This window comes from Tauraco erythrolophus, chromosome 12, assembly GCF_009769465.1.
Source record: "Tauraco erythrolophus isolate bTauEry1 chromosome 12, bTauEry1.pri, whole genome shotgun sequence".
Classification (NCBI taxonomy): Eukaryota; Metazoa; Chordata; class Aves; order Musophagiformes; family Musophagidae; genus Tauraco; species Tauraco erythrolophus.
This window is the reverse complement of record NC_141476.1, coordinates 6,649,986-6,664,824: the sequence shown is the minus strand read 5'-3', so window position 1 is coordinate 6,664,824 and position 14,839 is coordinate 6,649,986. Positions and strand designations below refer to the sequence as shown.

At 36.6% G+C, this 14,839-nt stretch overlaps 1 protein-coding gene across 1 annotated transcript in view; it reads right to left on the bottom strand.

Moving 5' to 3' along the window:
- The window catches only part of SUCLG2 (succinate-CoA ligase GDP-forming subunit beta), a 131,289-nt gene that overhangs the window by 63,466 nt on the left and 52,984 nt on the right, over positions 1-14,839 (bottom strand). The window contains exons 3-6 of the mRNA XM_086619001.1: positions 8,663-8,762; positions 8,443-8,533; positions 1,890-2,042; positions 835-924 (exon numbers count right to left, since the gene is read on the bottom strand). Coding sequence (XP_086475127.1) covers positions 835-924; positions 1,890-2,042; positions 8,443-8,533; positions 8,663-8,762 — 434 coding nt within the window. The remainder of the gene's footprint in view (positions 1-834; positions 925-1,889; positions 2,043-8,442; positions 8,534-8,662; positions 8,763-14,839) is intronic.

The following is a 14,839-nucleotide window of genomic DNA, read 5'->3' as shown; positions in this document are numbered from 1 at the left end:
TTTGAGTTGATAGCACAAGAAAAGAAATGCATTCACTGCAGCATTATTTAAATGTATTGTTGAAAATCCATATATTGCTGTTAATTATTAAGTACCAGAACTCTTCAAAGGTTGAAAGGTTCTACATAATCATTCCTCCTCATTAGATATACAGCTAAATCTTCAAACGTGTGTTAATCAACTTAATGATTATGTATTTGTTAATTGCACAGTTGGGATATAAAATAATTAAAACTGCTGAATTAAAAATAAAGGAGTTATACAAAAATGACAGTTTGATACTATGAAAAAAACCAGGCAAGAGTAGCTTAAACAAGCCTTCTCTTTTCTGCAAAATTATTCATAAAGGCAAAATATCTTGCATATTTGTGTACAATATGGAACACCAATATATATATAGAAAAAAAGATACTGAAAAGACAACAAGCTGGCAGCCTTTTGGTTTTGAGTTGAAGATCAGAAAAAAAAAAGGCTTCAATTATGCAGAAAGATACACTTCTCATATTAAGGGCCAAATTTTACAAAAAATCTCTATCCATGTAATCCACTGAGCTCAAATGGAATTCCAATGAAATCAAAAGAATCCCATGTGGTGTAACAGCATGTTGCCATCAACTGCTTCAAAGACCAGGGACTTTCCCTGTGGAACATTAAGGACCTTACTCAAATTACTAAAGCCTGATGACAATTATATAGGTGCAATTTAGTATTTAAAATATCAAAACAGTCCTGATCTAATGAACACTTAGTCTTTCATGTCTATTTGGAAAGCATTTACTGTATAGCTGAGCTGAAATGCCTTCAGTATAAACGAAGGGAGTTGAGTCAAGTTACCTGCTGTTGCAAAGGTCCTTCAAATCCCAAATTTTTTGCCATCTGCAATGCCTGATGATCCTTTATGCCTTCAAAAATATCTATTTCCTCCTGTAACAATAATGTGCATAAATATAACTAAATATTCAATCTGAATGGAGATTTATAACTCCAAAAGGAAAACACTTGGTATACATTTGCAAATTAGTAATTAAAGTATGGCTGTTTGCCAAAGTTCTTGGAGACTAAGTCTATAGCAGCTGCCTATAGGGTATGTTATAATTACCACACCAACTATGAAACAGTCCTTCCAAAAAATATATAATTCTTCAGGGTGGCATGCTGACAAGACAATGTGACACCAGTTTTCACTTTTAATTACTGTACAGATGGCGTTGACGAATATTTAGTCTGTTAATTTTTATGACATCTTCTGGAATCTTTTCAAGGCAATGGTGTCACTGCCCAGTAACACTGTGAAGTTTATATAATTTTAAAATGCACATTAAATATTTTTACAATTTTTTGAATAATTATACTTGATTGTATCAATTATTTTCCCAGATGAATAGCTTATCTACTCATTATCATGCCATAGTAACATAAAAATTACTTAAATGTAGTCCTTGTTAAGAAAACAATTACAACAGTTGGAATTCAAATGTAAAAATCATCCAGATACAAAGAAATAATTAACAATTCTGTCAATTAGAAAAAACAACCACAGAAACAATAACCATATTGGCCCTGACCACTTATGAAAAAACTGTGTACCTTCCTGAAAGGGAAACTCACTCCTAAAACATTTCAGATATTAAATTTAACTTATAACAGTCAGATTTAAGCTCTTTTTCTAAATCAAGCAGGACACTAACAAAATCAGATATTAAACATGCTTCATTTATCTGCTGGATGACAGGTTTGATCCCCTGTCTGGTGAAACAGAATTTTTATGGTTCTTATTGTCTTATTTCTACACATAGGAGGAAAAATGGAAGGAGAAAGGGGAAAAAAAAAAGATATTATTTTGGATAACTGACAAGGAAGATTTTTAGTCTAAAATATTATTTTAATACCTTAAAGATAAGTTCTGGGCTAGTAACTGCAACTTCTTCTATGTCAACACCACCCTGTGGACTGCCAACCATAACAGGTCCATTGCAGGCTCTGTCCATCAAAATTGCGAAGTATGTCTCCCTGGAAATATTCAGTGCTTCTGCAACCATCACCTGAAAAGGAATACAGGGAAGAAAGAAAAAACAGCAACAGTTCTGCCTGGTCCATCCAGCTGGTGACACTTAATCTGAACATAGCATTGCTTCCGTGAGGTGTCAAGAGTAGCGAATGTTGTGACATCTTTTGCAATGTAAAAAGCAACTAAAAATTAACAGAACCAACGAGGGACAGTATTTCCCCCTGCTGTTATCAAGCAAAGAACACTGTGGCTCATGTTTTCTGCATTGCCTTGAAATGCAGCAGTTTGATACTTGCTGTCCTGAAAAGAAACGTTTCTTTCCTTGCTTTTACAAGATAGTACAACCTGGTGATTTTTTCCCCAAGAAATCCTCTTTCTCTAAATAGGAGACTGCCCTGATGCTGTTGTCCTCACTGGGGCATGTAACAAGCAGTGTAAACCAGGAACACCTAATTACTGTTTTTTTTTTTTCCAAGAGGAGAATTGGAGCTGCTGCTGTATCTGTAAAGGGCACCTCCATATTACCTTTTTATTCCCAACAAGCACTTTAACATGCTGGCCCCAGATAAAACTTGAGTTATAAGGGATTACAGTCTTGCAAATTTACAATTTTGCTTTTTTACAAGGGCATGTAGTGATAGGACAAGGGGCAATGGCTTTAAACTGAAAGCAGGAAGATTTAGATTACATATAAGGAAAAAATTCTTCCCTCAGAGGGTGGTGAGGCACTGGAACAGGCTGCCCAGAAAAGCTGTGGATGCCCCATCCCTGGAAGTGTTCAAGGCCAGGTTGGATGAGGCTTTGGGCAACCTGATGTAGGCGAAGGTGTCCCTGCAGGGAGGCTGGAACTAGGTGATCTTTAAGGTTCCTTCCAACCCAGCCCACTCTCTGATTCTATGAAATCACAGAGGTGCAAGAGAGGGTACATCGACTTCCTGATGCATCGCATCAGTGGCGCTGGTCCTTACCAGCAAAGCCTCCGGCTTAAATTCTCTCCTTCATTCAGACACAAGGCCATCCTACACTTACAACCTCCGTACTGAATTCCTGCCCTGTCTAAATATTTCCTAAGGAAATGGGTATACAGATAATTCTGTCATCCAGCTTTTTACTTTCAATTTAGAGAGACAAGCAGATGTGTCACCTTCAGATACTGGCACGTTCTAGAAACACAAAAATTTATTTTCCAAAGAGCTACTCATTTCTATTTATTACTATAAACTCAGAGTCCTTTCATACCAATATCTGACAGACACCTCAGCATGCAAGAAAAAAAGATGATTCAAATCCTACATGTTGGGAATCTACAAATACTCACACTAAACTGGGGGGGAAATGGACCGTACAAATTCTTTGTTACAATTTTTTCTCTCCTCCAACAAATATGCCAAAGCCAAAGTCCTTTCCATTTCAGTATTACAATAACTGTATCTTGCTCTTCATCCAAACTGTCAATTTTTGCAATAGTTTAACAATAGCTATTAAAGCAGTTTCAGAGATTAAGTAGTTTTATGCCTGGTAAAGGACTCACAAAACTGTTTTGATGCAAGAATACTAAATTTCCCCAGATGTTGTTCATCTTATTAAAAAAAAGAACAAAAAACAATCAGCATATGATCATTACTAATTGTTCCTTATGATCATAACAGGTGCCATAATCTCAGGTGCAAAGATTGTTCTGCTCTGCACTACAGTTTTGCTTTTCAACCTGGAAGTTAGCTGAGCAGCCACCTCTGCAATTTAATTAGCATGATAGCGTCTCCTTCCAACAATCAACTATCTTCTCCCTTGGCAGAGCTACTATTACCTGTGTTTCAATGGAAGTAGTAGAAATCAGGACAATCACTTCCCTAAGATTAGTATGATTAAAAAGGATTAAGTGGCAATGTCTTTCTAACGGGGTCTGTTTATAAAGTGACAGTTTTGAACCATGATTGTAAACAAAGGTTATCACTCTGAATGAAACAAAAGGTGAAATTCATTCTATCAGTCAGCAGTTCAAACTCCTTAGATCCAAGAGGCATATATACACCTGCAGTCTTAAAACTCTGCTACCCGGCAAGATGTATTCCATCAAATAAGTATTCCTGGGGTTTTCATAGTTCAAGGACTATAAACAAGAAAGATGCACTATACTTTCACCCAAGTCGCTTTTTTGACATTCTACTCCGGAGTGCATAACAAAGAATGTACTTACCTTCTGCCAGGCTGTACGTCTTAACAGAACAGAAAAAAAAAGTAAGAGACAAGGAATTAAATAAAGCCCTCTGTGCTCAGAATGGAAGCAAAGATGCTGTTTCTTTACGGGTTTTTTGACTTGGAAGAAATTTTCTTTACAGTAATTTTGTTTCCTCCTACTTTTACCTTGCTTTATTCATAGAACATAGGGTGATGCAAAGGAATAGTTCAAGTAAGCAACTGTTCAAAAGCAAACTAAAGAAAACTAGGGTGAAGCAGACAACTAAGAATGTAGAAAACTACCGTACTACTGAAAAGCATCTGCCTATTTTAGGCTACTATAAAGGGATGCTAAAAGCCAACTTCAGAAACACAGCTCAGCTACCTGCCAAGATGTCAAATTAAGAAGCAAAGATATCAAAAGCATCCTTGATTTGCTACTATTAGACTTTTTACCTGCATGCATGTTTTCACCTTCTTACATCTCCTGCATCAATGTATCTGAAAAACGTGAGTCAATTGCTTTAGACATTGGCCAAATAAAACCAGCTGGTCCTACTGGACCTTGTCTGCGTTGTTCAGACAGTTTCCAGAGTGCTCAGGATCAGGGCCAGACTTAGGATGGGAATCCACTCAACAAGTCTTAAGGAATACATTTGCGAGCATGGCAGGTGGAACTTACATTATTAAATCAGGTACCTTTTCAAGTGCTACTTCCAACCTGAGTGATTGTCCTTCACTATTGCTAATTAACCATGTCAACATCAAATATTTCTCTGTCTTAATTCACAAAACTATTACTGAGAGTCTATCTACTTTGTAGTAGGTAAGCCTACTGTAGAGTAAAAATTGTCAGAATGTGTAACATCTCTCATTTCTAATAACCAAAACCAGTTACTTTCCTTCACCATCCTCCCTGTCTGATGCAGAGCAAAGCCAGGGAACTTGGTGTTCAAGGTCTTAAAATATTATTTGTTAAAGTCTACCTGTTGTTCATATGACAAAACTAACGCAAACACGTTAATGAAGAGATAAGAGTAATGAAATTGAATCTACAAAATGTTGACTCTTCCCACATTTTGTCTGTTTTGCTTATGATAAAGAATGTGATGCATCATTATCTGTTCACCACATCAGGTTTATATTTAAAATGTCCTGGGGAAAAAATTAGTTTTCATTAAAACTTCCTGATAACTTCAAGCTTTCCTTCTTCAAAACAAATCATTACCTAAAAGTTTAAGTCACATATCTAGCTTCATGAGGGTTACTAAAACAGCTGTTTTATACTGAATCAATTATTCAAAATGTTAATTCTGTTATTGCTTGGAGAGAAAACACAGGTAGCAAATTCTCAGGTTGTCATGATAAGAGAAGACTGTCTTCTCAGATAACCAGGCTTTCCAAATTCCAAGCTGCCGTAAGAGGATTTTATGTAAACTCACAAAATAGCTTCCAAGTTACAAGGGAACTGAGGACATTGGTATATATTTAAGAAACATCAATCTAACGAAGCACAAACATGCTTTAAATTCTGTAGTAGGTGCACAAGTTGAGAAAGAAGGCTGAAAACTCCATTTTCTGCTCCGTAATTATTCTAATTGTAGCAAATGTCTATCTTTTATTCCTTCCCTACAAATACATGTAAAAGGTACATGTCTTCCACTCCCTGACTTGACTGACTTGACACTAGCTCATTTTTTGCCTCGCAGAAAGTGACTTAGTAACTATTTCCCTTCTGAAAGATGTTTACTACCTTTTTTAAAATAAACATGAGTTCACTCAAACTTTCCAGAACAAAGTTTAAAAGCCACAAAACTTAAAAACATGCCTTTTCTTTTCTTTGTGAACTGCAATTTCCTTTATGTACATGCACACACACGTATTCTTACGTACACACAGAGAGCACAAGCCTTGAAATCGAACAAAAATGCCTGCTATTAGTTCTCCACTTTCCCACTGTACTTAGCAAGCACAGAGAGTCTGTCCAGCATTTTCTGTGCATTAAGTACCCACTGCATTAAATGACATCTTAGACATAGCTAAACTCATACTTTCAATCACACTACTGTAGTTTGCCCCTTGATTAAAATTTCAGTGTTTGACACTGTAGTCTTGATACTACGAACCTGAATGCCTCAACTCCTTTAACTACTTTGAAGATCCTAGAGTGAACTAACTTTAGAAAAGATAAACGCTTATAAAAGACATTAATTTTTATGGGAGATGGTCTTTTGATGACCTAGATGCATCATTTTAAGCATGCTTTCTTCACTACCTAAGAAGCAATGGGGAAAACATTAGCATAATGTTGGTCAAACTGTTACATGATTAATTAATTTAAAGCAGGGTGTATGCTCTTACCATAAATTAACAAGAATCAAGATCTCAACACCAAAAATACCATAAAACACACTATTACCTTGTTACATATGTATGTGATGAAGATATGAATTGGCCTAGGGCTTTTAAAAGCCAACTCTATAATCAGAATGGAAGTTTATGACAATAGACGATCAGCTTCTCCCAGTGAAAAGTATCACACTGATTTATCGCGCATCAATATTAAAATACTTGCAAGCTGTGTCCCGAAAAGATTCCATGTAACTCTACAGCAAAGGAAAAATACACAATCTATCAAGGATATATACTTTCCTGTACCACCGAAACCAAATATCTGAAGTTCAGGAGTGCAAACTTCACCTTAAACATGACATATGCCCCAGCTGCTTAGTCCTGACCATTGTTTATTCATACAAGCAACATGCGGATGGGGAGTAAAGCAATGACAAGTTAAATCTTCTATAGCTATTCTATATATGGTACGAAAGTCATCTTAAAATAAACTATTTAAAAAAAAAACCCAACATCCATACCTTTCTTTCATTTCCATCAATTTCAAGGAAAATTATAAATTTCTTTTTCAGAACTGAATACATAAATGAATAAACAGATTTGCATTCAGACAAAAGAGTGAAATTTCCCATACTAATGTATTCATAGTAGGTCAACTAGGACAAAAGAATAAAACTAAAGAATTTATAAAAGAAAGCTGCTTTTACAGTACAGATTTTTCAAAGCAGAGTGCCTTAATATGGGAAATGTATATCCTTTTTTATATCCTTGGTATTATCACAATCTCTGACAGATATGCCTTAATGGCAATACCGTTCCTTCTTTTTAATATCTAGTATTTCTTTTTAACAACAACTGTGAGGAGTGATGGTAATCTGCTCTCCTTGCTCCCCAAGAGAAGAACCGCTTGAGCACCTTCCCACAGCCCTCATTAGACAGTATCTTTCCAGACAGGTGTTCCCCATCTATGCTAATATACCAAGCTGTTCATAATATATTAAAAGTGAACTGCAGTTCTTTTCAGCTCATGCCAAATTATCTCCTGGCATCAAATACAGCGTGACTCTTGACTACATACGCATATGAAGATCCTTGCTCAGTAAAACAAAGCAAGAGATAAAAATACATTTAGTAGATAGGCAATTGCTAGGACTTCCTGACATACAGAATTTTACTAAGGTAAAGGAAAATCTTGCTGAAGGGCCATCTATGCTTCTCTTATTTAGGTCAATACAGAGCAATATCTTCATGCTGAAGTGAATCTTGACACCTCACAGTATGCACCATCATAGGTACATGAATTACCACACATTAGCTGAACCACTACCATGACTACATTTCATTCTGTACCTGCAAGCAGTTAGGAAGAATCTACTTTTAGACATGTTTTTGGTGTTTGTGGTTTTGGTTTTGCTTTTGTGTTTTTTTTTTAAATTGAGATCATTCTCATGCGAAGTCATCTGTCACTATCTTTAATAACAGCTGCCCAAAGCTGATGATGAATGAAATATGGATAATATTATTACTACAGGTAATCATGTATGTATTACTTCTCTAAGTAGAACATCAATAAGCATGTACAGTTTATGCTATATACAGTTATGCTAGCACTTAGTATGTATTTAATGAAGGATGAAGCTATGAGAAAAGATTCTCTTCCACACAGGTAGCAAAACTGAATTCATTTTTCTACCACTAGGGATGCTGAAATTGATAGCCAAAATACTTACACACAAATAAAGAAAAAGTAACATTTTTTTCTTTCATCAACTAGATGCAATCAATCAGGTACTCAAAAAAGAATGAAAAAAAAAAAAAAAATCACCTGTTTCATGCACCCCAGCATATTAATGCAAAATCACAGCTGAACACAGTCCTCAACTTTCAAGAAGCAAAAATCTTACCTTTCTAACTGTCACACCATCCTTTGGAGTTTGCTTTGTTGACAGATTGTACCCAATCATCTGTTTTGCAAGCTGTTCAACAATCTTAGGGCTACAAACAAAGGAAAAAAGGTTAATTTATTGAAAGATATTAAAAGAAACAGTCACATAGCTACTGCAAACAGCTTAAATATTACAACAGAAGTAATTTATTCATGCTTTTTCAATTTTTAAGACTTACTCTTTAGTGAGATGAACTCCTCCTTTCAATCCACTATTGAAAATACCTTTTCCTCTCCCTCCAGCCAGAATCTGTGCCTTTAAAACAATTTCCTTTGCCTCTGCAAAAGAGAAACACGTTACTATTCTACTGTGTGTCATTTATTGAGTTTGTTAATGTAAGTTTAAAAAGCATTCCCAGGTTAGACTCTTTAAAAAAAACAACAAAAAGTTGTTTGTAACTAGTGAGCAATAAAACAAGAGTCAATTCAGCACTTTTATAAGGCAACCTTGCAAAAAAAGAATTGTTAAAGGAAGTTAAAGGATAAATATACACTATTTATTAGCTGGATAAATGTATCATTATTTAGATCAAAACCATGCTACTAATGCTACATGGTCTGCACAACAAACCATATAACCAGTGTACAGTTTGACAGCTCACACTCTGGCACGGTTTTTAAAACATGAATCAGATTGGATTTTGTCTTGAATGCACAACAATCAAGTGCTCATCAGGGAAAATAAATTCCATTCCTTCCTCTGAAAACACATAAGCAAATCTACAGATGTGGCCCTAAAAGAAGAAATCCCCATCTCCAAAGGGCAGGTAAGTGCAGAGCAAGTGCAGTAGCTGTGAAAACACAATTCACCTGTTCAAGGCATCTGTGGAATCTTTGGCAATGTCAGTGTCTTAGTAACAAGAAACTGCAGCAAGACACAGTGACAAAAGTAATTGCACCAAGACCTACGATCCAAACAGAAGCTATCTTCACACAGTTACAGAGTAAAACGGGGGGAAAAAGGAAAAAAAAAAAAAACACATAAAAACATCACTGATGGTCTACACAGCTCCATGGACCACAGCAGCTTCTTGAACCATAAAGACCTGCCAGGTGCCTGAAAGATGTTTAGTTAATACTGAATACTGCCACTTTGCACATTTATCATAATACTGCCTGGTATTTTGCAAAGTGTGAGATCCTAATATTAACATATCATTAAGCAGCAACTAGAAAAGGCTACCCTTGTTATCCTTTTGTGATTGAGTCCATTCTCGCTGAAGTTTGTGGAAATCTCTGATTTCAATGATATCTGGATTAAGTCATGCCTTGAAGCACAATATTCTATGCAACTACGCAAGAAAACATGAGAATTTGTTGTTAAATTGACAGATTTACTGTTTAAGTGGCACAAAGGATATGGACAATTTCACTCAAACACACACAAGCTTTCTAGGCTCGTATTACATAAAAATATTCTACAGATGATTAAACATAAGTTTGGGGGTGTGGCAATTTTTGGTGCAGACCAGCTCTGACACAGCGTCATGTCAAAGTTCCAGTATAATAAATCTCAGTGACTAGAAAAAAAGCTGGATCTTAGGACAGAATAAATATTATGAAATATTCTATTTGCTATATTAAGACAGAAATGTATTTTCAATATAGCTATTGGTGGCACTGTACTAAGAGATGCCTGATTTCCAAGCTTCTCAAGGTAAAATCCCTCCACGTGTTTATCCATTCAGTAACATTTGACATACATCATTCTGAACCTTATAAACACTCTCCTTGAAAATACTTCATGCATTCCAATATATTCATGTTCTGGGCTCCCTATTATTCATGCCATTGCAAGGCAGATAACAAGGAAATTTAAATGCAACAAAAAGTTTTATATCAAGTGCTTCCTAAGCACACAAATTATTAAGATGAATTAAAAATATAAATCACTTTCCAATCTGGAGCAGCAAACTCTAAAATCACAATAGCTGCTGTGATAATATAGTATTGTTAATAGATGCTGCAAGCATTTAATTAGATCAGTTTTAGGTGCCAGCCATCCCGACAATGTGAGTTTTGATCGTCAGCGATACGCGATATCGATTCTGTGAGTGATCATTACCCTCATTCCTAACCAGCACGCTACACGAGTGCTGATTGTCTTCATTTGGCTACAACAAATGAAGTTAGAGAAAGGAATTAACGTGCACATTTTTATAATCCACTAGAGGACTATCAAGGCAATACAATAACTTCAGAAAAACAACTATCATACCCATAAACAAACATACTAGAAAGTAAGCATAACCATGTAAAGATTAGACTGAAGAACTAATCAATACAGCAGCACGGCACTGCACAGGTTCTTCTTGCCCTGGGGAAACCAACAGGAAGCGATATAATTCAATAGTTATTTGCCCAAGCTCTGTAAAATGAAGTAAACCAGCCAGATCTTATTTTAGAGTAACTAGGCTTGATCATTCAGTACTTACCAAGTTGATTCACTACTTAACATCACCATTTTATTTAAAGAGCCGATTTCTAGAAAGGCGCACACATTTTTATGCCATCTCCTGCCTGAATTCCCAAATTGTGTTATGAAAAGGCTATCTCAGAAGAAAAACGTGGTTTTAGCTGGAATATATGAAGTGACTCTCCTTCACTTGTAGGTGCTAATAAAAATAAATAAATAATCTAAAAAGCAGTATGCAAAGTCAGTATTGAACCCATTAAAAAACAAAAAGATTTAATTAATTTCCATAAGCACCCTTCCAACCTGCTGTAGTTACACTGGAAATATGTTTAACCAGGGCTGCATAATTATAAACACTGGATTTGAAGAGAACCTAGCACAAGCAATATGTCTTTACACCACCATGAAGTATGGGGAAACATTTTCAGCAGCACTCCATTTGGTAATTAAGGCTTCAATGAACTTCTGTTTATGTCCATTGACTGACAAGCCTTTGTGTAAATTCAAAAAAATCCATCCAGAACCTAAAAAAGAAACCCAAACAACAAAACAGACTGCTTCTTAAGATTTAAAGTTTTCTTTATCATTCAAAACAATAAAAAAGACTGCTTTCAAGTGTCACTAATTTAGCAGCAAATAGCCCCAAACTGCTCGATGCAGCTTAATGACGCATTTCTGGTACCAGCATGTGTTCTTAACTAATTATAACTTGAATACATTAATATCTCAGACTTAACAGTTTATTCACCGGATCTTATATTTGTCTTTTTTACATTAATCTACAGAAAAAGAGAGACATGAACATTTCCAAAAAGTCCTTTAAAAAAATGGAGCACGATACAGCTTGTCCCTAAGCCAGATGCCAAGCAAGACATTTACTCCTCAGAGAAGTCCTCAGAGTTTAAAAACTCTAACTTCACAAATGTAGCTGGGTCTAACCACATTTCTAAAAAAATTAAATCTAACCACATAGGAAAAAAGCCTGGAGTACTTTTCTTTTAAATAAATTCAGATGTTTCAGCAGAACAGAATATAACACTCCAAGGGACAAACATCCTCAGCATTGCACTCAACGATACATCTCCTTGGCTTCAGCCAGTGCTGTGAATACAAATGGCAATGATACTCCTTGCAATTGTAATAGCCTCAGTTCTATAATGAAAGCCTATTTAAAATCAATAAAATCAGTCCTGCTTTTGGGAGCTATGATTACTCTGGTCCACTGGTACTGCTTGCAGTAAAAATGAACAGCTTGTTCTCAGCCCACTGCTGTGTATATTTAACTACTGAATTCTTGATCATGAAACAACATACTGAGAACCATGGCTCTGCTAGTTACATGGTATGCTAATTTATTACCTGTGAACAACTTTTCATTGTTATTGATACGACTGCGCGATTGCAAATTAGGCATGTTAACAATTACATTGAAATTTGCTGTAGCTTATCAAAAATAAACTACTGTAAAGAACAGATGATGTAAGACTGCACGGTGACAGATCTCACTCTTGCCTGTTTAGGAACAAAAGATTTTCTATCCGAGAATACTCAGGACTACTTTGGCAAGGCATCCTACACCACAGAATCAGAGCACAGGACTGAAAGGGAGGAGACCTCTCACGAAATCCTAATCACATTCCTATCTCACCATGCGACTTTCAGCAGTTTGGCTTCTCTATCTGCAGGGGCTCTGTGAAAATCAATTAGCATCTACACCTCTTTGAAAAACGCAGAACCAGACAGAATATTATATTAGTGTAACTTTACCCCAGTGTAAGGCAACTGATCACAGAAGGGCTGACCCCAAACCCTGCGGCAGCAGCAAAGTGTCCCGGGAAAACGCCCCAATCCCTGTCGCAATGAGCTTAGCACGCATTGCAAAGAAGATGGAAGCAACCCAGCTCACGGGAGCAGCGCAATGAAGACAAATTGAGGACATGCCAAATCAACATCTTTCAGAAGCACTGTCTCCTTACTGACCTAAACGTGAGCATAAGCACTGAGTTTAGAAACACACAAGAGCTGTTTCCACAAAGGCAGCAGGGCTTAACAACATTCCTCCACCCTTCGGTACGCACAGGAGGACCAGCCTCATGTAGTCAGGCAGATATTGACCAGTTTCAGGAAATCTGCTAGTCACCCTTCTTTAACTAAAGTCATTAAGCTGTTTGATGAGCTGAACTCTTTAAGCACATCCTCCTTCCCAAAGTCCTGAAAGAGCTAGATGGGGTACATGAATGTGCAACCAGCTCCAAACTCTCCACCTCTACGAAGAGGCAGAGGCCAATCTAATGATGTATTTACCTGGTAAAACTCTTCTGAGGGACACAAATCACTGTTATGCTTGGACATGTGCAACTTTAAGCTCCCCTTCGGCCAGCCAAGCTTTAGTCACCGTCTTTTTCACGGTTGTCTAGAGTATTACTCCACTAAGGACTGGCTGGGACTCCCACCGGATGACCAATTCCACCTCCCAACCACCTATGCTGGACACTGACGTCCTAAACTAGAGCAGTAAATTCAGTGCTTCCCTTCCCAAAGCAAGGGTTTTTTTTTCCCCCCACTCTGCTTTATAATTTAGTTTCATAACATGAGAGTTGAGGAAAACAAGGCAGACATTAAAGACATTTTCTGACAGTAATTTCATTTCATTCTGGGTAGTACAAGAACTATAAAGATATCAACAAAACCCGGAATGCCTACATGCTGTTCCTACTTCAGTCTCCTCACCACTGTTGACACAAAACCGCAAACACTTAAGTGTCCTGTAAGAGTTTTAGATAACCTTTGCCAAACTGCATCTCTGCAGCTCCGAGCTTGTCTTTCAAAACATGCGGTTCCCCTTACAAGCCCTAAAAGGGTCAAGTCGGTTTGGTTTGTTTGTTTGTTTGTTTTCCAACCTCTAGCTGATCCAATAGTAACGAAACCTACCTTTTGGGATCTCATCTGTCCTATTCTATTGTTGTTGCTTGCTTCCTTCTTGTGTTAATGCTACTACCACCTGGGTTTCTAGCTTCCCTTTGGGAAAGACTGGCAATATTTAATTTTCCAAATTTCAGCCATCCTGTTACACTGCTCAGGCAAGATTCTGTCAGGTGCTTATTATTTTTTAAGAATACTCTTGTCCAGAGACACTCTGGTATACTTACTTCAGCATAAGAAAAGAAGAGAGAAGAGTAAAAGCTATAAGGAAGATCATAATAAACATAATACAGTAATAAAAAAATCGTAATACTGCTTAATTCCCAAATTGAACTCTAAATCTTAAAGTTGCTGAAATAACTTTTCACATTTGGGGCTCTTTACACAAACTTGCTCTGAAATCTGAGACACCTTTTCCCAAGGAGCAAGTATTGCTACCATTTCCACTGCTCCCCATCTTCTGAGGACTGGGGGATGCGACATCTGAGACAGTTCCCACGCTCTGCCAAGTAGGCAGATTGAGAAGGGGAAAAGAAGCTGTCCACAAGAAGATACCTCCCACACTTACAAAACTATTGGTATGCTTAAAGGTCTTTAGAATGAAGTTAAACAATTGATTCTTTCCTCCCCTTTAATATTAATTTAAACTTGCTTCCTTTCTTATTTTCATTCTTCTCTTCTGTAACACCAAAAAGAATTATGTTCTTACATGCCTAGTTTCTACAACCTTTGGTTTCCAGGCTAGTTTAGAATTAAAGTTAAATAAATCACCCTTTTTATAACTCCATACTTTTGAATGTATTGTATATTTATTGCCAGATTATAAGCCTCATTAAAATCTATAATGATAAATTAGTCAGTCTCTTGATTCTGTCGGTACTGTTATTAATTGCTTTCATAACCATTACTACACACTTCACTGGTGATAAAAATTTTAAAGCTAGATAAAATCAGCTAAGCTAAAGCTCACTCTTAATATTGCACTCTTAAACTTTCTCAGAGTAAAAGTAATCAAGTA